The sequence below is a fragment of the Oncorhynchus clarkii genome, chromosome 29 (assembly GCF_045791955.1).
Source record: "Oncorhynchus clarkii lewisi isolate Uvic-CL-2024 chromosome 29, UVic_Ocla_1.0, whole genome shotgun sequence".
Lineage (NCBI taxonomy): Eukaryota > Metazoa > Chordata > Actinopteri > Salmoniformes > Salmonidae > Oncorhynchus > Oncorhynchus clarkii.
In genome coordinates this window covers 46,663,201-46,688,660 of record NC_092175.1, presented here as the reverse complement: position 1 = coordinate 46,688,660, position 25,460 = coordinate 46,663,201, and the positions used below count along the sequence as shown (strand labels likewise).

Here is a 25,460-nt window from a genome sequence, read left to right as displayed (position 1 = left end):
TGAGCCTGCAGGAAGGGTACCACATGAGGGAGGAGGATGTCTTTCCTGTAACTCACAGCTTTGATAATGCCTGCAATGACAACAAGCTCAGTCCAATGATGCTGTGACACATCGCCCCAGACCATGATGGACCCTCTACCTCCAAATCGATACCACTCCAGAGTACAGGCCTCAGTGTAACGCTCAATCCTTTAACGATAAACGTGAATCCAACCATCAACCCTGGTGAGACAAAACCGCGACTCGTCCTTGAAGAGCACTTTTTGCCAGTCCTGTCTGGTCCAGCGACGGTGGGTTTGTGCCCATATGCGACGTTATTGCCGGTGATGTCTGGTGAGGACCTGCCTTACAACAGGCCTACAAGCCCTCAGTCCAGCCTCTCTCAGCCTATTGCGGACAGTCTGAGCATTGATGGAGGGATTGTACGTTCCTGGTGTCACTCAGGCAGTTGTTGTTGCCATCCTGTACCTGTCCCGCAGGTGTGATGTTCAGATGTACTGATCCCGTGCAGGTGTTGTTACACGTGGTCTGCCACTGCGAGGACGATCAGCTGTCTGTCCTGTCTCCGTGTAGCTGTCTTAGGCGTCTCACAGTACGGACATTGCAATTTATTGCCCTGGCCACATCTGCAGTCCTCATGTCTGTTTGCAGCATGCCTAAGGCACGCTCACTCAGATGAAAAAGGACCCTGGGCATCTTTCTTTTGGTGTTTTACAGAGTCAGTAGTGTACTAAGTTTTCATAACTGTGACCTTAATTGCCTACCGTCTGTAAGCTGTTAGTGTCTTAACGACCGTTCCACAAGTGCATGTTCATTAATTGTTTATGGTTCATTGAAAAAGTATGGGAAACAGTGTTTAAACCCTTTACAATGAAGATCTGTGAAGTTATTTGGATTTTTAGGAATTATCTTTGAAAGACAGGGTCCTGAAAAAGGGACGTCTCTCCAATCTGGTCATACATTTGGCTGGAGTTTAGGGAGTGCAGCTCAGTTTCCACCTCATTTTGTGGGCAGTGTGCACATAGCCTGTCTTCTCTTGAGAGCCATGTCTGCCTCCGGCGGCCTTTCTAATTGGTCACATTTCTTGTTCCTTTTGATGGTATAGAATGCCCTTCTTGCCCTGTCTCTCAGCTTGTTCACAGCTTTGTGGAAGTTACCCGTGGCGCTGATGTTTAGGCCGAGGTATGTATAGTGTTTCGTGTGTTCTAGAGGAACAGTGTCTAGATGGAATTTGTATTTCTGGTCCTGGGAACGGGACCTTTTGTGGAACATTATTTTGGTCTTACTGAGATTTACTGTCAGGGCCCAGGTCTGTCAGGGCCCAGGTCTGTCAGGGCCCAGGTCTGTCAGGGACAACAACATGAACAATAAAATATTAGTAATTAACAGTAAAACCTCTCGCTCTATCCCTCTTTCTCTCAGTCCCTTTCTCTTCTCTTCCTTCTCTTTCTTTAAAACCAATGTCTACTTCTCTACTTCTCTCTTCTCTCTCTTCTGTTCTCTCGTACCTCCCCTCCCTTCTCCTCTTCCCTCTTCCCTCTCTTCTGTTCTCTCGTACCTCCCCTCCCTTCTCCTCTTCCCTCCACCTCCCGTCCTTTCCGTCCCCATCCTTCCGCTGTGCAGTGTGTAAACACAGAACAATGGATCCTTTCATTTCCTAATCACCTCTAATGGAAAATACAGCACACACACACACACACACACACACACACACACACACACATTCACACACACACACACACACACACACACACACATGCACACACACGCAAGGGGGAAAAAGTAAGGAACTTGTCCGTCGGCATTAAAGACCAACATTGGTTAAAGAAAATTGTGATGAATAAAAAAGTATACCAGTTTAATTTAAGGACCAATTAATTGATAGCCGTGCCAAGCAGATTGCAAAATAGTTGGGAAGAGATTTTCAATGGCACATGGTTTATAAACTGATACACAAAACGACGCCGGATTCCAAACTTTTTCTGCAAAGAGACAGAATCATTAGATCATAGTTTGTTTTGGTACTGTAAATATGCAGTTTGTGATTGGTCGCAGGTCCAGGAATGGTTGAAGAAGTTCAACATTTACCTGGAGATAACGCTACTGGGTGATCAGAAAAGTCATAGTCAATCGATCAATAATGTAATAATACTTTTAGCAAATAAATATATCTTTCCTTTATAATCTGTAGAAGCTATGATAATGGAAAGGCTCAGAACTTTATGAAACAAAACAGCACAGTTAAAAATATATGGCAAAGTAGAAGCTGGATGGTGTTGAGAGATAGATGGGAGGGGTTGAGGGGAGCTGAAGGATGGGACTGGATGGTGTTGAGAGATAGATGGGAGGGGTTGAGGGGAGCTGAAGGATGGGACTGGATGGTGTTGAGAGATAGATGGGAGGGGTTGAATGGAGCTGAAGGATGGGACTGGATGGTGTTCAGAGATAGATGGGAGGGGTTGAATGGAGCTGAAGAATGGGACTGGATGGTGTTAGGAGATAGATGGGAGAGGTTGAGGGGAGCTGAAGGATGGGACTGGATGGTGTTCAGAGATAGATGGGAGAGGTTGAGGGGAGCTGAAGGATGGGACTGGATGGTGTTCAGAGATAGATGGGAGAGGTTGAGGGGAGCTGAAGGATGGGACTGGATGGTGTTCAGAGATAGATGGGAGAGGTTGAGGGGAGCTGAAGGATGGGACTGGATGGTCTTCAGAGATATATGGGAGGGGTTGAGGGGAGCTGAAGGATGGGACTGGATGGTGTTCAGAGAGAGATGGGAGGGGTTGAATGGAGCTGAAGGATGGGACTGGATGGTGTTCAGAGATAGATGGGAGGGGTTGAATGGAGCTGAAGGATGAAGGATGGAACTAAAAACAACAAGATAACTAATGTAAAATATAGTGGGTCCGTAAAATGTATATAGTCGGTATTAACTGGAAGTAGAAGCCTAAGTGTTGTTGTCCATTAGTTTAGTCCAATTAGGGGAGGGGTGTTGGGTTAGGGGAAAATAATAAAGGAACATACTGTATATAGTACCAGTCAAGAGTTTGGACACACCTACTCAAGGTTTTTCTTTTTTTTTACTATTTTCTACATTGTAGAATAAAAAAATAATAATTTTGGGTATCATCTTTCCAAGGGCTCCACTTTTTCTCAGCTGCCACAATTTGATTGGCTGCTGTCCGATTCAAACTGTAATTAAATTAAAACTTTTTGTAATAGCATCATTTTTAATATTTGGGCTTGGGGAGGGTATCAAGTCAGTTCAAGTCAAAAGGCTCAAGTCTAAGTCAAGTCACAAGTCATTGGTGTTAAAGTCAAAGTCGAGTTGCAAGTCATCATATTCGTGACTCGAGTCTAACTCGAGTCCAAGTCATGTGACTCGAGTCCACACCGCTGGTAAGGTTAGCCAGGTGTGTCTGACGTTGATTACAGCCATCTATTGTATAACAATGCTAAAATATCTGGAATTTGACTTTCAGCATCAGTAGAACACACCTGTTTCTCCTCCACCAGTAAAAACAAGGAGAATGGTCTAATGCCTCCCATCAGAAAGACCTGTAGAACACACCTGACTCTCCTCCATCTGTCATACAGGGAGAATGGTCTAATGCCTCCCATCAGAAAGACCTGTAGAACACACCTGACTCTCCTCCATCTGTCATACAGGGAGAATGGTCTAATGCCTCCCATCAGAAAGACCTGTAGAACACACCTGACTCTCCTCACCAGTAAAAACAAGGAGAATGGTCTAATGCCTCCCATCAGAAAGACCTGTAGAACACACCTGACTCTCCTCCATCTGTCATACAGGGAGAATGGTCTAATGCCTCCCATCAGAAAGACCTGTAGAACACACCTGACTCTCCTCCATCAGTCATACAGGGAGAATGGTCTAATGCCTCCCATCAGAAAGACCTGTAGAACACACCTGACTCTCCTCCACCAGTAAAAACAAGGAGAATGGTCTAATGCCTCCCATCAGAAAGACCTGTAGAACACACCTGACTCTCCTCCACCAGTAAAAACAAGGAGAATGGTCTAATGCCTCCCATCAGAAAGACCTGTAGAACACACCTGACTCTCCTCCACCAGTAAAAACAAGGAGAATGGTCTAATGCCTCCCATCAGAAAGACCTGTAGAACACACCTGACTCTCCTCACCAGTAAAAACAAGGAGAATGGTCTAATGCCTCCCATCAGAAAGACCTGTAGAACACACCTGACTCTCCTCACCAGTAAAAACAAGGAGAATGGTCTAATGCCTCCCATCAGAAAGACCTGTAGAACACACCTGACTCTCCTCCACCAGTAAAAACAAGGAGAATGGTCTAATGCCTCCCATCAGAAAGACCTGTAGAACACACCTGACTCTCCTCCACCAGTAAAAACAAGGAGAATGGTCTAATGCCTCCCATCAGAAAGACCTGTAGAACACACCTGACTCTCCTCCACCAGTAAAAACAAGGAGAATGGTCTAATGCCTCCCATCAGAAAGACCTGTAGAACACACCTGACTCTCCTCCACCAGTAAAAACAAGGAGAATGGTCTAATGCCTCCCATCAGAAAGACCTGTAGAACACACCTGACTCTCCTCCACCAGTAAAAACAAGGAGAATGGTCTAATGCCTCCCATCAGAAAGACCTGTAGAACACACCTGACTCTCCTCACCAGTAAAAACAAGGAGAATGGTCTAATGCCTCCCATCAGAAAGAGAGCTGACCCAAGCAAGCACAGGTTACACCCAAAGCATGAGGACTTGCAGCGAGCGGTGAACTTCATCAACAACTACGCAGAGGATAATGCCATAGTGTTACCAGGACGCCACCCAGGACACCAACACTTTGGAGTAAAGCTGCTGCCATCCCATGTGACAAAAGTAGCAGTGTGGCGTCTCCACAAGGAATCGATGACAACACTTGGTGTGTAAAACATAAACAACACGTTTTGATTATCTAATTGACCTCCAACGTGATTGGTACTACATTTATTGATCTCACATTATGTCTGTATTTTCCAGGATAGTAGGAACAGTGGGTTCCTATGTGAGAGTTGATTCTCCCAAAAATAATACATTTAAAAAAATATATTATTATGATTTTTTTTAAATGGCCTCCCGGGTGGCGCAGTGGTTAAGGGCGCTGTACCGCAGCGCCAGCTGTGCCACCAGAGACTCTGGGTTCGCGCCCAGGCTCTGTCATAACCGGCCGTGACCGGGAGGTCCGTGAGGCGACGCACAATTGGCCTAGCGTCGTCCGGTTTAGGGAGGATTTGGCCGGTAGGGATATCCTTGTCTCATCGCGCACCAGTGACTCCTGTGGCGGACCGGGCGCAGTGCACGCTAACCAAGGTTGCCAGGTGCACAGTGTTTCCTCCGACGCATTGGTGCGGCTGGCTTCCGGGTTGGATGCGCGCTGTGTTAAGAAGCAGTGCGGCTTGGTTGGGTTGTGTATCGGAGAACGCATGACTTTCAACCTTCGTCTCTCCCGAGCCTGTACGGGAGTTGTAGCGATGAGACAAGATAGTAGCTACTAACAATTGGATACCACGAAATTGGGGAGAGAACGGGGTAAAATTAAAATAAAAGTAAACATTAAAAAGAGATTCGATTCTCAGCCCTCACATGAACACTAAATACAGACACAGACTGTGTGTGGAAAATGATTTAAGACTGAGACTCTCTCCAATACAACCCAACATTGCAGAGTTATGTGCATCCTTTCAAGCACACCCTTCCCATTAACATGTGGTGAGTTATTCACAATTTTCTATGAACAAATTGATTTATTTTATTTTATTTCACCTTTATTTAACCAGGTAGGCAAGTTGAGAACAAGTTCTCATTTACAACTGTGACAAATAAGGTTTTATATGTAAGATGGTTAAATAAAGAGCAAAATTATTGATTATTATGATATTATTATTTGTGCCCTGGTCCTATAAGAGCTCTTTGTCACTTCCCACGAGCCGGGTTGTGACAAAAACTCACACTCATTCTTATGAGTAATAAATGTATCGTATAGTGTGTGTGTGTGGCAGGATTACAATGATGGCAAACAACAACATTTGAGAGTGTGCTGACCCTGGTGATAGAGGGGGTACAGCTGACCCTGGTGATAGAGGGGGTACAGCTGACCCTGGTGATAGAGGGGATACAGCTGACCCTGGTGCTAGAGGGGGGTACAGCTGACTCTGGTGATAAAGGGGGTACAGCTGACTCTGGTGATAGAGGGGGTACAGCTGACTCTGGTGATAGAGGGGGTACAGCTGACTCTGGTGATAGAGGGGGTACAGCTGACCCTGGTGATAGAGGGGGTACAGCTGACCCTGGTGATAGAGGGGGTACAGCTGACTCTGGTGATAAAGGGGGTACAGCTGACCCTGGTGATAGAGGGGGTACAGCTGACTCTGGTGATAAAGGGGGTACAGCTGACCCTGGTGATAGAGGGGGTACATCTGACTCTGGTGATAAAGGGGGTACAGCTGACCCTGGTGATAGAGGGGGTACAGCTGACCCTGGTGATAGAGGGGGTACAGCTGACTCTGGTGATAAAGGGGGTACAGCTGACCCTGGTGATAGAGGGGGTACAGCTGACTCTGGTGATAAAGGGGGTACAGCTGACCCTGGTGCTAGAGGGGGTACAGCTGACTCTGGTGATAAAGGGGGTACAGCTGGAAGTTGAATGTTTGAAGGAGTACGGGACTATAAAAGGTTTGGGAACCACTGGTATGGAGAATGCTGTGTGGTGATTGGTTAGTTAGGAGGATGCTGTGTGGTGATTGGTTAATATGGATGAAACTATGTGCTGATTGGTTAGTATGGAGGATGGTTCCCACCTTGTTGTTGTTGTGACCATAAAAGGTTTGGGAACCGCTGGTATGGAGAATGCTGTGTGGTGATTGGTTAGTTAGGAGGATGCTGTGTGGTGATTGGTTAATATGGATGATACTATGTGCTGATTGGTTAGTATGGAGGATGGTACGGTGCTGGTGGAAAGCTATGGCTGGAAACAACACCTGACTCCATACTTCAGGCTGCTGCCACAGGTTTAAGCAGTACCAACACTTCAGGTGGACATCACATGCCCTGCACCAAAGTCAAGGGCAGGACAGAAACAGGCTATCCGAATATAGATTCCCTTGTCCAAGCGGGATTCAGACGGACCAGTCCTCAGCACTATCTGCCTCTATTCAGATGACTCCTAATACGTTGCTGCTACTATTTGCAGTGCCTCTATTCACATGACTCTCTCCTAATACGTTGCTGCTACTATCTGCCTCTATTCACATGACTCTCTCCTAATACGTTGCTGCTACTATCTGCCTCTATTCACATGACTCTCTCCTGATACGTTGCTGCTACTATCTGCAGTGCCTCTATTCACATGACTCTCTCCTGATACGTTGCTGCTACTATCTGCCTCTATTCACATGACTCTCTCCTAATACGTTGCTGCTACTATCTGCCTCTATTCACATGACTCTCTCCTAATACGTTGCTGCTACTATCTGCAGTGCCTCTATTCACATGACTCTCTCCTAATACGTTGCTGCTACTATTTGCAGTGCCTCTATTCACATGACTCTCTCCTAATACGTTGCTGCTACTATCTGCCTCTATTCACATGACTCTCTCCTAATACGTTGCTGCTACTATCTGCCTCTATTCACATGACTCTCTCCTAATACGTTGCTGCTACTATCTGCCTCTATTCACATGACTCTCTCCTGATACGTTGCTGCTACTATCTGCAGTGCCTCTATTCACATGACTCTCTCCTGATACGTTGCTGCTACTATCTGCCTCTATTCACATGACTCTCTCCTAATACGTTGCTGCTACTATCTGCCTCTATTCACATGACTCTCTCCTAATACGTTGCTGCTACTATCTGCAGTGCCTCTATTCACATGACTCTCTCCTAATACGTTGCTGCTACTATTTGCAGTGCCTCTATTCACATGACTCTCTCCTAATACGTTGCTGCTACTATCTGCCTCTATTCACATGACTCTCTCCTAATACGTTGCTGCTACTATCTGCCTCTATTCACATGACTCTCTCCTAATACGTTGCTGCTACTATCTGCCTCTATTCACATGACTCTCTCCTAATACGTTGCTGCTACTATCTGCAGTGCCTCTATTCACATGACTCTCTCCTAATACGTTGCTGCTACTATCTGCCTCTATTCACATGACTCTCTCCTAATACGTTGCTGCTACTATCTGCAGTGCCTCTATTCACATGACTCTCTCCTAATACGTTGCTGCTAATTTCTGCCTCTATTCACATGACTCTCTCCTAATACGTTGCTGCTACTATCTGCCTCTATTCACATGACTCTCTCCTAATACGTTGCTGCTACTATCTGCAGTGCCTCTAATCACATGACTCTCTCCTAATACGTTGCTGCTACTATCTGCAGTGCCTCTAATCACATGACTCTCTCCTAATACGTTGCTGCTACTATCTGCCTCTATTCACATGACTCTCTCCTAATACGTTGCTGCTACTATCTGCCTCTATTCACATGACTCTCTCCTGATACGTTGCTGCTACTATCTGCAGTGCCTCTATTCACATGACTCTCTCCTAATACGTTGCTGCTACTATCTGCCTCTATTCACATGACTCTCTCCTAATACGTTGCTGCTACTATCTGCCTCTATTCACATGACTCTCTCCTAATACGTTGCTGCTACTATCTGCCTCTATTCACATGACTCTCTCCTAATACGTTGCTGCTACTATCTGCCTCTATTCACATGACTCTCTCCTAATACGTTGCTGCTACTATCTGCCTCTATTCACATGACTCTCTCCTAATACGTTGCTGCTACTATCTGCCTCTATTCACATGACTCTCTCCTAATACGTTGCTGCTACTATCTGCCTCTATTCACATGACTCTCTCCTAATACGTTGCTGCTACTATCTGCCTCTATTCACATGACTCTCTCCTAATACGTTGCTGCTACTATCTGCCTCTATTCACATGACTCTCTCCTAATACGTTGCTGCTACTATCTGCCTCTATTCACATGACTCTCTCCTGATACGTTGCTGCTACTATCTGCCTCTATTCACATGACTCTCTCCTAATACGTTGCTGCTACTATCTGCCTCTATTCACATGACTCTCTCCTAATACGATGCTGCTACTATCTGCAGTGCCTCTATTCACATGACTCTCTCCTAATACGTTGCTGCTACTATCTGCCTCTATTCACATGACTCTCTCCTGATACGTTGCTGCTACTATCTGCCTCTATTCACATGACTCTCTCCTGATACGTTGCTGCTACTATCTGCCTCTATTCACATGACTCTCTCCTAATACGTTGCTGCTACTATCTGCCTCTATTCACATGACTCTCTCCTAATACGTTGCTGCTACTATCTGCAGTGCCTCTATTCACATGACTCTCTCCTGATACGTTGCTGCTACTATCTGCCTCTATTCACATGACTCTCTCCTAATACGTTGCTGCTACTATCTGCCTCTATTCACATGACTCTCTCCTAATACGTTGCTGCTACTATCTGCCTCTATTCACATGACTCTCTCCTAATACGTTGCTGCTACTATCTGCCTCTATTCACATGACTCTCTCCTGATACGTTGCTGCTACTATCTGCCTCTATTCACATGACTCTCTCCTAATACGTTGCTGCTACTATCTGCAGTGCCTCTATTCACATGACTCTCTCCTGATACGTTGCTGCTACTATCTGCCTCTATTCACATGACTCTCTCCTAATACGTTGCTGCTACTATCTGCAGTGCCTCTATTCACATGACTCTCTCCTAATACGTTGCTGCTACTATCTGCAGTGCCTCTATTCACATGACTCTCTCCTAATACGTTGCTGCTACTATCTGCCTCTATTCACATGACTCTCTCCTGATACGTTGCTGCTACTATCTGCCTCTATTCACATGACTCTCTCCTAATACGTTGCTGCTACTATCTGCAGTGCCTCTATTCACATGACTCTCTCCTGATACGTTGCTGCTACTATCTGCCTCTATTCACATGACTCTCTCCTAATACGTTGCTGCTACTATCTGCAGTGCCTCTATTCACATGACTCTCTCCTAATACGTTGCTGCTACTATCTGCAGTGCCTCTATTCACATGACTCTCTCCTGATACGTTGCTGCTACTATCTGCCTCTATTCACATGACTCTCTCCTAATACGTTGCTGCTACTATCTGCAGTGCCTCTATTCACATGACTCTCTCCTAATACGTTGCTGCTACTATCTGCAGTGCCTCTATTCACATGACTCTCTCCTAATACGTTGCTGCTACTATCTGCAGTGCCTCTATTCACATGACTCTCTCCTAATACGTTGCTGCTACTATCTGCAGTGCCTCTATTCACATGACTCTCTCCTAATACGTTGTTGCTACTAGTATAGTTTTTATCCTGCCTCTCAGCCACTTTACCCCTGATTGTATGAAAACTATAACTCATATACCTACCTCACCTATCACTGATATCGTTGGGCTCCCGATTGGCGCAGCGGTCTAAGGCACTGCGTCTAGAGGCGTCACTACAGACCCTGGTTCGATTCCAGGCCGTATCACAACCGGACGTATTTAGGAGTCCCATAGGGCAGCGCACAATTGGCCTAGTGTCGTCCAGGGTAGGCCGTCATTGTAAATAAGAATTTGTTCTTAACTGACTTGCCTGGTTAAATAAATAAAACAATTCAAGTTAATATTGTTCTTGTACATACTGTATATTTGAATTTATATTGACACTATCTATTTCTGATATTGCTACTACGAAAGCAACCATTTGGCTGTACAATTTCCACCTTCTGTAGAGACCCATTCACTAGGCAAGATGTGACTGGGGGTTATTGCATTTCTTCACATTGACCCATCAATTTAGACAAGTGTGTTTCTGGGTAATGTAGTGTTTCTGGGTAATGTAGTGTGTCTGGGTAATGTAGTGTTTCTGGGTAATGTAGTGTTTCTGGGTAATGTAGTGTTTCTGGGTAATGTAGTGTTTCGGGGTAATGTAGTGTTTCTGGGTAATGTAGTGTTTCGGGGTAATGTAGTGTTACTGGGTAATGTAGTGTGTCTGGGTAATGTAGTGGTTCTGGGTAATGTAGTGTGTCTGGGTAATGTAGTGTGTCTGGGTAATGTAGTGTTTCGGGGTAATGTAGTGTTTCTGGGTAATGTAGTGTGTCTGGGTAATGTAGTGTTTCTGGGTAATGTAGTGTTTCTGGGTAATGTAGTGTTTCGGGGTAATGTAGTGTTTCTGGGTAATGTAGTGTTTCGGGGTAGTGTAGTGTTTCGGGTAATGTAGTGTTTCGGGGTAATGTAGTGTGTCTGGGTAATGTAGTGTTTCTGGGTAATGTAGTGTGTCTGGGTAATGTAGTGTGTCTGGGTAATGTAGTGTTTCTGGGTAATGTAGTGTGTCGGGGTAATGTAGTGTGTCTGGGTAATGTAGTGTTTCGGGGTAATGTAGTGTTTCTGGGTAATGTAGTGTGTCTGGGTAATGTAGTGTTTCTGGGTAATGTAGTGTGTCTGGGTAATGTAGTGTTTCTGGGTAATGTAGTGTTTCTGGGTAATGTAGTGTTTCGGGGTAATGTAGTGTTTCTGGGTAATGTAGTGTTTCGGGGTAATGTAGTGTTTCGGGGTAATGTAGTGTTTCGGGGTAATGCAGTGTGTCTGGGTAATGTAGTGTTTCTGGGTAATGTAGTGTTTCTGGGTAATGTAGTGTGTCTGGGTAATGTAGTGTGTCTGGGTAATGTAGTGTTTCTGGGTAATGTAGTGTTTCTGGGTAATGTAGTGTTTCTGGGTAATGTAGTGTTTCGGGGTAATGTAGTGTTTCTGGGTAATGTAGTGTTTCGGGGTAATGTAGTGTTTCTTGGTAATGTAGTGTTTCTGGGTAATGTAGTGTTTCGGGGTAATGTAGTGTTTCGGGGTAATGTAGTGTTTCGGGGTAATGTAGTGTTTCTGGGTAATGTATTGTTTCTGGGTAATGTAGTGTTTCGGGGTAATGTAGTGTTTCGGGGTAATGTAGTGTGTCTGGGTAATGTAGTGTTTCGGGGTAATGTAGTGTTTTGGGGTAATGTAGTGTGTCTGGGTAATGTATTGTTTCTGGGTAATGTAGTGTTTCGGGGTAATGTAGTGTTTCTGGGTAATGTAGTGTTTCTGGGTAATGTAGTGTTTCTGGGTAATGTAGTGTGTCTGGGTAATTTAGTGTTTCTGGGTAATGTAGTGTGTCTGGGTAATTTAGTGTTTCTGGGTAATGTAGTGTTTCGGGGTAATGTAATGTTTCTGGGTAATGTAGTGTTTCTGGGTAATGTAGTGTTTCTGGGTAATGTAGTGTGTCTGGGTAATTTAGTGTTTCTGGGTAATGTAGTGTGTCTGGGTAATGTAGTGTTTCGGGGTAAATTTATTGTGTCTGGGTAATGTAGTGTTTCTGGGTAATGTAGTGTGTCTGGGTAATGTAGTGTTTCTGGGTAATGTAGTGTGTCTGGGTAATGCCTGGGTCTTCCTTTCCTGTGGCGGTCCTCATGAGAGCCAGTTTCATCATAGTCCTTGATGGTTTTTGCGACTGCACTTAAAGAAACTTTCCAGATTGACTGACCTTCATGTCTTAAACTAATGGACTGTCGTTTCTCTTTGCTTATTTCAGCTGTTCTTGCCATAATATGGACTTGGTCTTTTACCAAATAGGGCTGTATACCCTCTTCTGTATTCCAGCCCTACCTTGTCACAACACAACCGATTGGCTCAAACGCATTAAAGAAGGAAAGAAATTCCACAAACTCACTTTTAACAAGGCACACCTGTTAATTTAAATGCATTCCAGGTGACTACGTCATGAAGCTGGTTGAGAGAATGCCAAGAGTGTTTTAAAGCTGTCCTCAAAGCAAAGATTGGCTACTTTGAAGAATCTCAAATATCAAATATATTTTGATTTGTTTAACACCTCTTTGGTTCCTACATGATTCCATTTCATAGTGTTGATGTCCACCATTATTCTAGATGTAGAAAATAGTTACAGAAAACCCCTTGAATGAGTAGGTGTGTCCAAACTTTGGACTGGTACTCTATATGTATATATATATATCCATACAGGGCATTCGGAAAGTATTCAGACCATTTTGTTACAGCCTTAATATTCTAAAATTGATAAGTGTATTTTTCCGTCATCCATCTACACACAATAACTATATAATATATATATAATATACAAATACCCCATAATGCCCCATTATAACAATACCCCATAATGCCTCATTATAACAATACCCCATAATGCCCCATTATAACAACACCCCATAATGCCCCATTATAACAATACCCCACAATGCCCCATTATAACAATACCCCATAATGCCCCATTATAACAATACCCCACAATGCCCCATTATAACAACACCCCATAATGCCCCTTTATAACAATACCCCACAATGCCCCATTATAACAACACCCCATAATGCCCCTTTATAACAATACCCCATAATGCCCCATTATAACAATACCCCATAATGTCCCTTTATAACAATACCCCATAATGCCCCATTATAACAATACCCCATAATGCCCCATTATAACAATACCCCATAATGCCCCTTTATAACAATACCCCATAATGCCCCATTATAACAATACCCCATAATGCCCCATTATAACAATACCCCATAATGCCCCATTATAACAATACCCCATAATGCCCCTTTATAACAATACCCCATAATGCCCCATTATAACAATACCCCATAATGCCCCATTATAACAATACCCCATAATGCCCCTTTATAACAATACCCCATAATGCCCCATTATAACAATACCCCATAATGCCCCTTTATAACAATACCCCATAATGCCCCTTTATAACAATACCCCATAATGCCCCATTATAACAATACCCCATAATGCCCCTTTATAACAATACCCCACAATGCCCCATTATAACAATACCCCATAATGCCCCATTATAACAATACCCCATAATGCCCCTTTATAACAATACCCCATAATGCCCCATTATAACAATACCCCATAATGCCCCATTATAACAATACCCCATAATGCCCCATTATAACAATACCCCATAATGCCCCTTTATAACAATACCCCATAATGCCCCATTATAACAATACCCCATAATGCCCCATTATAACAATACCCCATAATGCCCCATTATAACAACACCCCATAATGCCCCTTTATAACAATACCCCATAATGCCCCATTATAACAATACCCCATAATGCCCCATTATAACAATACCCCATACTGCCCCATTATAACAATACCCCATAATGCCCCATTATAACAATACCCCATAATGCCCCATTATAACAATACCCCATAATGCCCCTTTATAACAATACCCCATAATGCCCCTTTATAACAATACCCCATAATGCCCCTTTATAACAATACCCCATAATGCCCCATTATAACAATACCCCATAATGCCCCTTTATAACAATACCCCATAATGCCCCTTTATAACAATACCCCATAATGCCCCTTTATAACAATACCCCATAATGCCCCTTTATAACAATACCCCACAATGCCCCATCATAACAACACCCCATAATGCCCCTTTATAACAATACCCCATAATGCCCCATTATAACAACACCCCATAATGCCCCTTTATAACAATACCCCATAATGCCCCATTATAACAATACCCCATAATGTCCCTTTATAACAACACCCAATAATGCCCCATTATAACAATACCCCATAATGCCCCTTTATAACAATACCCCACAATGCCCCTTTATAACAATACCCCATAATGCCCCATTATAACAATACCCCATAATGCCCCATTATAACAATACCCCATAATGCCCCATTATAACAATACCCCATAATGCCCCTTTATAACAATACCCCATAATGCCCCATTATAACAATACCCCATAATGCCCCATTATAACAATACCCCATAATGTCCCTTTATAACAATACCCCATAATGCCCCATTATAACAATACCCCATAATGCCCCATTATAACAATACCCCACAATGCCCCATTATAACAACACCCCATAATGCCCCTTTATAACAATACCCCATAATGCCCCATTATAACAATACCCCATAATGCCCCATTATAACAATACCCCATAATGCCCCATTATAACAATACCCCATAATGCCCCATTATAACAATACCCCATAATGCCCCTTTATAACAATACCCCATAATGCCCCATTATAACAATACCCCATAATGCCCCATTATAACAATACCCCATAATGCCCCATTATAACAATACCCCATAATGCCCCTTTATAACAATACCCCATAATGCCCCTTTATAACAATACCCCATAATGCCCCTTTATAACAATACCCCATAATGCCCCTTTATAACAATACCCCATAATGCCCCTTTATAACAACACCCCATAATGCCCCATTATAACAATACCCCATAATGTCCCTTTATAACAATACCCCATAATGCCCCATTATAACAATACCCCATAATGCCCCTTTATAACAATACCCCATAATGCCCCATTATAACAATACCCCATAATGCCCCATTATAACAATACCCCATAATGCCCCTTTATAACAATACCCCATAATGCCCCATTATAACAATACCCCATAATGCCCCATTATAACAATACCCCATAATGCCCCTTTATAACAATACCCCATAATGCCCCTTTATAACAATACCCCATAATGCCCCATTATAACAACACCCCATAATGCCCCTTTATAACAATACCCCATAATGCCCCATTATAACAATACCCCATAATGCCCCTTTATAACAATACCCCATAATGCCCCATTATAACAATACCCCATAATGCCCCTTTATAACAATACCCCATAATGCCCCATTATAACAATACCCCATAATGCCCCTTTATAACAATACCCCATAATGCCCCATTATAACAATACCCCATAATGCCCCATTATAACAATACCCCATAATGCCCCTTTATAACAATACCCCATAATGCCCCATTATAACAACACCCCATAATGACAAAGCAAAAACAGGGTTTTAGACATTTTTGTTCATTTACAAAAAAATAATAATAATTAAAGATCACATTTACATTAGTTTTCAGACCCTTTACTCAGTACTTTGTTGAAGCACCTTTGGCAGCGGTTACAGCCTCGAGTCTTCTTGGGTATGACGCTACAAGCTTGGCACACCTGTATTTGAGGAGTTTCTCCCATTCTTCTCCGCAGATCCTCTCAAGCTCTGTCAGGTTGGATGGGGAGCATCGCTGCACAGCTATTTTCAGGTCTCTCCAGAGATGTTCGATTGGGTTCAAGTCCGGGTTCTGGCTGGGCCACTCGAGGACATTCAGAGACTTGTTTTCATCAAGGATTTTGCTCTGTTCATCTTTGCCTCAATCATGACGAGTCTCCCAGTCCCTGAAAAACATCCACAATGCTGTGACCTTCATCGTAGGGATGCTACCAGGTTTCCTCCAGATGTGACAGAGCTCTGTCAGAGTGACCATCAGGTTCTTGGTCACCTCCCTGACCAAGGCCTTTCTCCACCGATTGCTCAGTTTGGCCGGGCAGCCAGCTTTAGGAAGAATCTTGTTGGTTCCAAACTTCTTCCATTTAAGAATGATGGAGGCCACTGTGTTCTTGGGGACCTTCAATGCTGCAGAAATGTTTTGGTACCTTTCCCCAGATCTGTGCCTCGACACAATCCTGTCTCGGAGCTCTACAGACAATTCCCTCGACCTCGTGGCTTGGTTTTTGCTCTGACATGAACTGTCAACTGTGGGACCTTATATAGACAGGTGTGTGCCTTTCCAAATCATGTCCAATCAATTGAATTTACCGTAGGTGGACTCCAGTCAAGTTGTAGAAACATCTCAAGGATGATCCATGGAAACAGCACCGAAGTTCAATTTTGAGTCTCAAAGCAAAAGGTTTTTTCTTTGTCATTATGGAGTATTGTGATGTCATTGAGGTATTGTGATGTCATTGAGGTATTGTGATGTCATTGAGGTATTGTGATGTCATTGAGGTATTGTGATGTCATTATGGTGTATTGTGTGCAGACTGATGAGGGGAAAAAAATGATTGAATCCATTTTAGAATAAGGCTGTAACGTAATAAAATGTGGAAAGCGTCAAGGGGTCTGAATACTTTCCCGAAAGCAGTGTATGTGAAGATGAACATACCGAAATGAACTGCAAAGCACACTGGGCATTATTCATGGCCTTGTTTCGGGGCGGAGCTCAGTAGAATAATACTCAGCATGCTTTACAATTGTTCATTTTTACATGTACACATAGCAGAAAGTAGGGGTGCTGATTTTATAAATCGAAATGTAATTAAATACACAAAATACTAATTGGATTGTATTTCATGCCTGTGAAATTCTAATGACAATGGACTGTAGTTCATGTAACAGAAATCCATCTGTAGGATTATGTCTCGTATAATAGTTAATCAGAGAAGTTAGAGCGATCATTATGTGATCAATGCTTTGTAAGCTTGACACAGACACACACACTCACAGGCACACACACACACACACACACACACACACACAAACACAAGTACTAAAACAGAACTTACCTCTTCCACTGATATGGGCAGAATAACTCGACTGAGAGAGAGAGAAAGAGAGAGAGAGAGTGGAGATGAGGGAGAAAGGCAGAGAGAGAGAGGGGGAGAGAGGGAAAGTGGAGATAGAGGGAGAGAGGCAGAGACAGAGAGGGTGAGAGAGAGAGAGAGAGAGAGAGAGAGCGAGAGAGAGAGAGAGAGAGAGAGAGAGAGAGAGAGAGAGAGAGAGAGAGAGAGAGAGAGAGAGAGAGAAAAGGAGAGAGAGAGAGTGGAGATGAGGGAGAAAGGCAGAGAGAGAGAGGGGGAGAGAGGGAAAGTGGAGATAGAGGGAGAGAGGCAGAGACAGAGAGGGTGAGAGAGAGAGAGAGAGAGAGAGAGAGAGCGAGAGAGAGAGAGAGAGAGAGAGAGAGAGAGAGAGAGAGAGAAAGAGAGAGAGAGAGAGAGAGAGAGAGAGAGAGAGAGAGAGAGAGAGAGAGAGAGAGAGAAAAGGAGAGAGAGAGATAGGGAGAGAGAGAGAAAAGGAGAGAGAGAGAGAGAAAGGGAGAGAGAGAGAAAGGGAGAGAGAGAAAAACAAGAGAAAAAACTGTTAGTTCCGACAGAATAACCAACAGCGGTCCTGGTTGGTCCCTGGATGGGAAACCAGATGCTGCTGGAAGTGGTGTTGGAGGTCCTGTAGGGGGCACTACTTAATGAGAGAATGAATAATGTGGTCTCATCTCCCCTCCTCTCTCTCTCTCTCCCTTTCTCTCTCTCTCTCTCATCTCCCCTCCTCTCTCTCTCTCTCTGTCTCTCTCTGTCTCTCTCTCTCTCTCTCCCTTTCTCTCTCTCTCTCTTTCTCATCTCCCCTCCTCTCTCTCTCTCTCTCTCTCCCTTTCTCTCTCTCTCTCTCTCTCTCTCTCCCCTCCTCTCTCTCTCTCCCCTCCTCTCTCTCTCTCTCTATCCCTTTCTCTCTCTCGCTTTCATTTTCTTTTTAAGGTGGGAGGAAAATCTCACTGTTTAAAAAAAAAAGAAGACTTCTGTTCACATAATGAAAGTCAATGTCTAGCAGGTTGACTTACAGAGAGGAGCTGAGAAACTGGTCTTCCAGTGGCTCCCAGGCCGGAGGACTTATAGAAACAGGAGATGCTTTTCCAATGTGTTTTAATGCTTTAGTGTTGTTGTGTTTCCATCAGCAGTGTGACACTAAAGACCGTTGCTTTGTGAGAAGGTGTTAAAGTTCACAGTTCTTATGTAAATGACAGTTATAAAGTACCAACGCCTGGGCTTGGACCCAAGTCCACCGGAGCCATGGCCCAGTGAGACACGGGTACCGGCCCGCGTAGATGGAAACAGAGAAGTCTGAGCCGTTTGGGTAAAACACTGGGGTAAAACACTGGGGTAAATCACTGGGGTAGATCACTGGGGTAAAACACTGGGGTAAAACACTGGGGTGAAACACTGGGGTAAATCACTGGGGTAAAACACTGGGGTAAATCACTGGGGTGAAACACTGGGGTAATTTATGTATGAGGAGAGGTATGTGTTAATGTATGAGGAGAGGTATGAGGAGAGGTATGTGTTAATGTCTGAGGAGAGGTATGAGGAGAGGTATGTGTTAATGTATGAGGAGAGGAGAGGTATGAGGAGAGGTATGAGGAGAGGTATGTGTTAATGTATAAGGAGAGGTATGAGGAGAGGTGTGTGTTAATGTATGAGGAGAGGTATGAGGAGAGGTATGTGTTAATGTATGAGGAGAGGTATGAGGAGAGGTGTGTGTTAATGTATGAGGAGAGGTATGAGGAGAGGTGTGTGTTAATGTATGAGGAGATGTATGAGGAGAGGTGTGTGTTAATGTATGAGGAGAGGTATGAGGAGAGGTATGAGGAGAGGTGTGTGTTAATGTATGAGGAGAGGTATGAGGAGAGGTATGTGTTAATGTATGAGGAGAGGTATGAGGAGAGGTATGTGTTAATGTATGAGGAGAGGTATGGGGAGAGGTATGAGGAGAGGTGTGTGTTAATGTATGAGGAGAGGTATGAGGAGAGGTATGAGGAGAGGTGTGTGTTAATGTATGAGGAGAGGTATGAGGAGAGGTGTGTGTTAATGTATGAGGTGAGGTATGAGGAGAGGTATGAGGAGAGGTATGAGGAGAGGTTTGAGGAGAGGTATGAGGTGAGGTATGAAAAGAGGTATGAGGAGAGGTTTGAGGAGAGGTATGAGGTGAGGTATGAGGAGAAGTTTGAGGAGAGGTATGAGGTGAGGTATGAGGAGAGGTATGAGGAGAGGTTTGAGGAGAGGTATGAGGTGAGGTATGAGGAGAGGTATGAGGAGAGGTATGAGGAGAGGTATGAGGTGAGGTATGAGGAGAGGTATGAGGAGAGGTTTGAGGAGAGGTATGAGGTGAGATATGAAAAGAGGTTTGAGGAGAGGTATGAGGTGAGGTATGAGGAGAGGTATGAGGAGAGGTTTGAGGAGAGGTATGAGGTGAGGTATGAAAAGAGGTATGAGGATAGGTTTGAGGAGAGGTATGAGGTGAGGTATGAGGAGAGGTATGAGGAGAGGTTTGAGGAAAGGTATGTGTTGTCCTCTGAAAAAAAGGAATGGAAAGTCACATCAATTTCTAATGACTAAATAGACTCTAAACAGGACGATGGGGAAGTAAACACTAGTGTTTCAAACCTGAACACAAAGGAGATACAGGTGTTCTCCAGACTGGAAACAGACTGGAAACAGACTGGAAACAGACTGGAAACAGCTGACTATCATGTTAAATCTTGCATTTTCAACGCCTGTGTTGAACACTTATTGGCTAATCTAAATGCCTAATGATTCCGTTTTAAACACTGACGTTGAGGTTATAACCCTGTAAGACACGAGCAACGTCTCAGTCCACGGTGTGTGTGTGTGTGTGTGTGTGTGTGTGTGTGTGTGTGTGTGTGTGTGTGTGTGTGTGTGTGTGTGTGTGTGTGTGTGTGTGTGTGTGTGTGTGTGTGTGTGTGTGTGTGTGTTTTTGTGTGTGTCCATTCAGCATTCCATCATGAGCAACTTAATTAATTTCCAGTCTGTTTCATCGGGGCTCCAGTATCTCCCTAATCGCTTCTGATCTGCCAGACCGCAGTCATCCCCTCCTCTCCACTCCCCCCTCTCCTCTCCACTCCCCCCCCTCCTCTCCACTCCCCCCTCTCCTCTCCACTCCCCCCTCTCCTCTCCACTCTTCCCCCTCTTCTCCGCTCCACTCCTCCCCACTCTAATCCTCCCCCTCTCCTCTCCACTCCCCCCTCTCCTCTCCACTCCCCCCCCTCCTCTCCACTCCCCCCCTCATCTCTCCACTCCCCCCCTCTCCTCTCCACCCCCCCCCCTCCTCTCCACTCCCCCCTCTCATCTCCACTCCCCCCCTCCTCTCCACTCCCCCCCTCTCCTCTCCACTCCCCCCTCTCCTCTCCACTCCCCCCTCTCCTCTCCACTCTTCCCCCTCTCCTCTTCTCCGCTCCACTCCTGCCCACTCTAATCCTCCCCCTCTCCTCTCGTCCCCCTCTCCACTCCTCCCCCTCTCCACTCCTCCCCCTCTCCACTCCTTCACCTCTCCACTCCTCCCCCTCTCCACTCCACTCCTCTCCCTCCCCACTCCTCCCCCTTTCCCGATCCCTCTCCTCTCCTCCAGCGTTCCACTCCTCTCCCTCTCCTCTCCCCCACCTCTCCTCTCCCTCTCCTCCCACACTCCTCTCCCTCTTCACTCCTCCTCTCCCCCACCTCTCCTCTCCCTCTCCTCTCCTCTCCCCCACCTCTCCTCTCCCTCTCCTCCCACACTCCTCTCCCTCTCCACTCCTCCTCTCCTCTCCCTCTCCTCCCACACTCCTCTCCCCCACCTCTCCTCTCCTCCTCCTCTCCTCTCCTCTCCTCACTCTCTCCACTCCTCCTCCTCTCCTCTCTTCTCCCTCTCCACTCCTCCTCCTCTCCTCTACCTCTACTCCCACACTCCTCTCCCTCTCCACTCCTCCTCCTCTCCTCTCCCCCACCTCTCCTCTACTCTCCCTCTCCTCCTCACTTATAAACTACAACCAAAGAGACTGAAGCCTAAAGTTACAAATATATTAGACGTATTATGGATCAAGATGTGTTCAACAGTTAGCCTTGGGGCAGGGGGAGAGCAACTTCAGCTATCCTACACCTAGCAGTGTGTGTGTGTCTATCCTACACCTAGCTGTGTGTGTGTGTGTCTATCCTACACCTAGCAGTGTGTGTGTGTCTATCCTACACCTAGCTGTGTGTGTGTGTGTGTGTGTGTGTGTGTGTGTGTGTATCCTACACCTAGCTGTGTGTGTGTGTGTCTATCCTACACCTAGCAGTGTGTGTGTGTCTATCCTACACCTAGCTGTGTGTGTGTGTGTGTGTGTGTGTGTGTGTGTGTGTGTGTGTGTGTGTGTGTGTGTGTTTATCCTACACCTAGCTGTGTGTGTGTGTGTGTGTGTGTGTGTGTGTGTGTGTGTGTGTGTGTGTGTGTGTGTGTGTGTGTGTGTCTATCCTACACCTAGCTGTGTGTGTGTGTCTATCCTACACCTAGCAGTGTGTGTGTGTCTATCCTACACCTAGCTGTGTGTGTGTGTGTGTGTGTGTGTGTGTGTGTGTGTGTGTGTGTGTGTGTGTGTGTGTGTGTGTGTGTGTGTGTGTGTGTGTCATACACCTAGCTGTGTGTGTGTGTCTATCCTACACCTAGCTGTGTGTGTGTGTGTGTCTATCCTACACCTAGCTGTGTGTGTGTGTGTGTGTGTGTCTATCCTACACCTAGCTGTGTGTGTGTGTTTCTATCCTACACCTAGCTGTGTGTGTGTGTGTGTATGTGTCTATCCTACACCTAGCTGTGTGTGTGTGTGTGTGTGTGTGTGTGTGTGTGTGTGTGTGTGTGTGTGTGTGTGTGTGTGTGTATGTATGTGTGTGTGTTAGTGTGTCTATCCTACACCTAGCTGTGTGTGTGTGTGTATGTGTCTATCCTACACCTAGCTGTATGTGTTAGCCTTGGGGCAGGGGGAGAGCAACTTCAGCTATCCTACACCTAGCAGTGTGTGTGTGTCTATCCTACACCTAGCTGTGTGTGTGTGTGTCTATCCTACACCTAGCAGTGTGTGTGTGTCTATCCTACACCTAGCTGTGTGTGTGTGTGTGTGTGTGTGTGTGTGTGTGTGTGTGTGTGTGTGTGTGTGTGTGTGTGTGTGTGTGTGTGTGTGTGTGTGTGTATCCTACACCTAGCTGTGTGTGTGTGTGTCTATCCTACACCTAGCAGTGTGTGTGTGTCTATCCTACACCTAGCTGTGTGTGTGTGTGTGTGTGTGTGTTTATCCTACACCTAGCTGTGTGTGTGTGTGTGTGTGTGTGTGTGTGTGTGTGTGTGTGTGTGTGTCTATCCTACACCTAGCTGTGTGTGTGTGTCTATCATACACCTAGCAGTGTGTGTGTGTCTATCCTACACCTAGCTGTGTGTGTGTGTGTGTGTGTGTGTGTGTGTGTGTGTGTGTGTGTGTGTGTGTGTGTCTATCCTACACCTAGCTGTGTGTGTGTGTGTGTGTGTGTGTGTGTGTGTGTGTGTGTGTGTGTGTGTGTGTGTGTGTGTGTGTGTGTGTGTGTGTGTGTGTGTGTGTGTCTATCCTACACCTAGCTGTGTGTGTGTGTACATTAGACGTGTTATGGATCTAGATGTGTTCAACAGTTGCCTTATGAACTAGTTGATAGCATCATTCATGACAGCCACGGTGTACTGGTCTGACTGAGACACACAGTAACCTTATAATAACCTCATAATAAAAGCCTATACCTGCGTATAACCTTCTAGAAACTGTCCTAATAAGGGTGGTCGAGACTAATACAAGCATAACGTCAATAGTGAGGTTTAAATGTCTCTTCGTGATGTGGCCTCTATTCATGCTCATATCTAGTAGCACCAGGCGTCAGCTCCCCGGAAAAAACATGACTGATGCTAGAATCCCCCGGGAAAAGACGGACGCTGGTACCACGGTTTTATTTCCTCCCTCCATCTATCTATTGCATTCCTCCATCTCTCCACCTCTACGCTGACTCCAGCCCTGTAGCTAACGGAATGCTATTTCTGTCGTTTCACCTTCAGCGCAGGCATCAATAACACCACGGGGGTGGAACGAGAGGATGCTGGCACGCACGGCCTGCTTCTGTCCCTATAACGTTAACGTTTAATATATTGTTATTTTTCTCCCTTTCGTTACAATATTTTTTCCTGATCTGTCCCTATTCCGCGATGTAGCCTATTCTCGTTGAGTTATACCGTTACCGGATGCAGGCCGTTACTGCAGCCTCTATGAAGGGCACCGTGGCGCGGAGCCGGCTGCTGATGGCTCGGTTATAATAATAGCACCCTCTAGCTGGCATATAGAACATCATAGAACCCTCTAACTGGCATATAGAACATCATAGCACCCTCTAGCTGGCATATAGAACATCATAGAACCCTCTAGCTGGCATATAGAACATCATAGAACCCTCCAACTGGCATATAGAACATTATAGAACACTCTAACTGGCATATAGAACACCATAGAACCCTTTAACTGGCATATATAACATCATAGAACCCTCTAACTGGCATATAGAACATCATTTCTGAATGGGCTTAAAAATAACAAATCATATATATCTTTTGTTGTTGTCTGAATCAAATCCAAACGGATACGTCAAAGTCAAGTGTGTGTGCATAGATGTCAGGGCTGACCGTGCGCCTGTAATTCCCCCCCTCCCCTCCCCCAAACTCTCTCTTTCTCCCGGTCTCTCCGCCTCTCTCTCTCTCTCTCTCTCTCTCTCTCTGTGTACCCGCTGGACACAATGTCAGCAAGCTCACAGAGAAAACAGTCACGGACACACGGCGTCGGTAGGCATACTTACAATTCCTTAATGATCATTGTGGTGGTGATGTCTTCTTCTCACGAGGGAAGGTTAGTGCTCCGTTAAGATCCAGAACAGTGTCTTTCCCTCCGTCAGACTCTCTCTCCCACCTCTCCCCCTCTATGTCATTCTCTACCTCCCGTTTCTCTGTTTTCCTCAAATGCACTTCCTGATCGAGGCCTCGCGCGGTAACTAGGCTACAACCGCGTTCGTGTCGTCACACCGGGCAAGATGACGTCAAGGGAGATCGCCGTAACACCGAATCGGTTTTGCTGCTGAGGGTCTGAGTGGATGCAAGGAGGATCGTCAGGGAGGCGGAACCGGAGTGGTCGATCCTGTGGTGATGTCACAACAGCTGGGGAGATAATCCTCTGACCAGATGGAGATCACGGGCTGGCTCAGTGTGTGTGTGTGTGTGTGTGTGTGTGTGTGTGTGTGTGTGTGTGTGTGTGTGTGTGTGTGTGTGTGTGTGTGTGTGTGTGTGTGTGTGTGTGTCATAAGTGTGCGGTGTTGAACCCTCTGAGTCTTCACTCATCATCATCATCTTCATCATCGTCATACCCCCCCCCCCCCCCTCTCTCTCTCTCTACTTTCAATTTAAGGGACTTTATTGGCATGGGAAACATATGTTTACATTGCCAAAGCAAGTGAACTAGATAATAAACAAAAGTGAAATAAACAATAACAATATACAGTAAACATTACACACACAGAAGTTCCAAAAGAATAAAGACATTTCAAATGTCATATTATGTCTATATACAGTGTTGTAACGATGTGCAAATAGTCAAAGTACAAAAGGGAAAATAAATAAACATAAATATGGGTTGTATTTACAACGGTGTTTGTTCTTCGCTGGTTGCCCTTTTCTTGTGGCAACAGGTCACAAAGCTTGCAGCTGTGATGGAACACTGTGGAATTTCACCCAGTAGCTATGATCATTTATCAAAATTGGGTTTGTTTTCGAATTCTTTGTGGATCTGTGTAATCTGAGGG

The 25,460-nt window shown here is 45.1% G+C and overlaps 1 protein-coding gene across 1 annotated transcript in view; it reads right to left on the bottom strand.

Annotated features, from left to right (window-relative positions):
* The window catches only part of LOC139388340 (phosphatidylinositol transfer protein alpha isoform-like), a 57,267-nt gene extending 32,558 nt beyond the window's left edge, over positions 1–24,709 (bottom strand). Inside the window, exons 1-2 of the mRNA XM_071134953.1 lie at positions 24,465–24,709; positions 17,595–17,625 (exon numbers count right to left, since the gene is read on the bottom strand). Of these exons, the coding sequence (XP_070991054.1) occupies positions 17,595–17,625; positions 24,465–24,481 (48 nt within the window). The 5' untranslated portion in view covers positions 24,482–24,709. The remainder of the gene's footprint in view (positions 1–17,594; positions 17,626–24,464) is intronic.
* Positions 24,710–25,460: the final 751 nt, after the last annotated feature.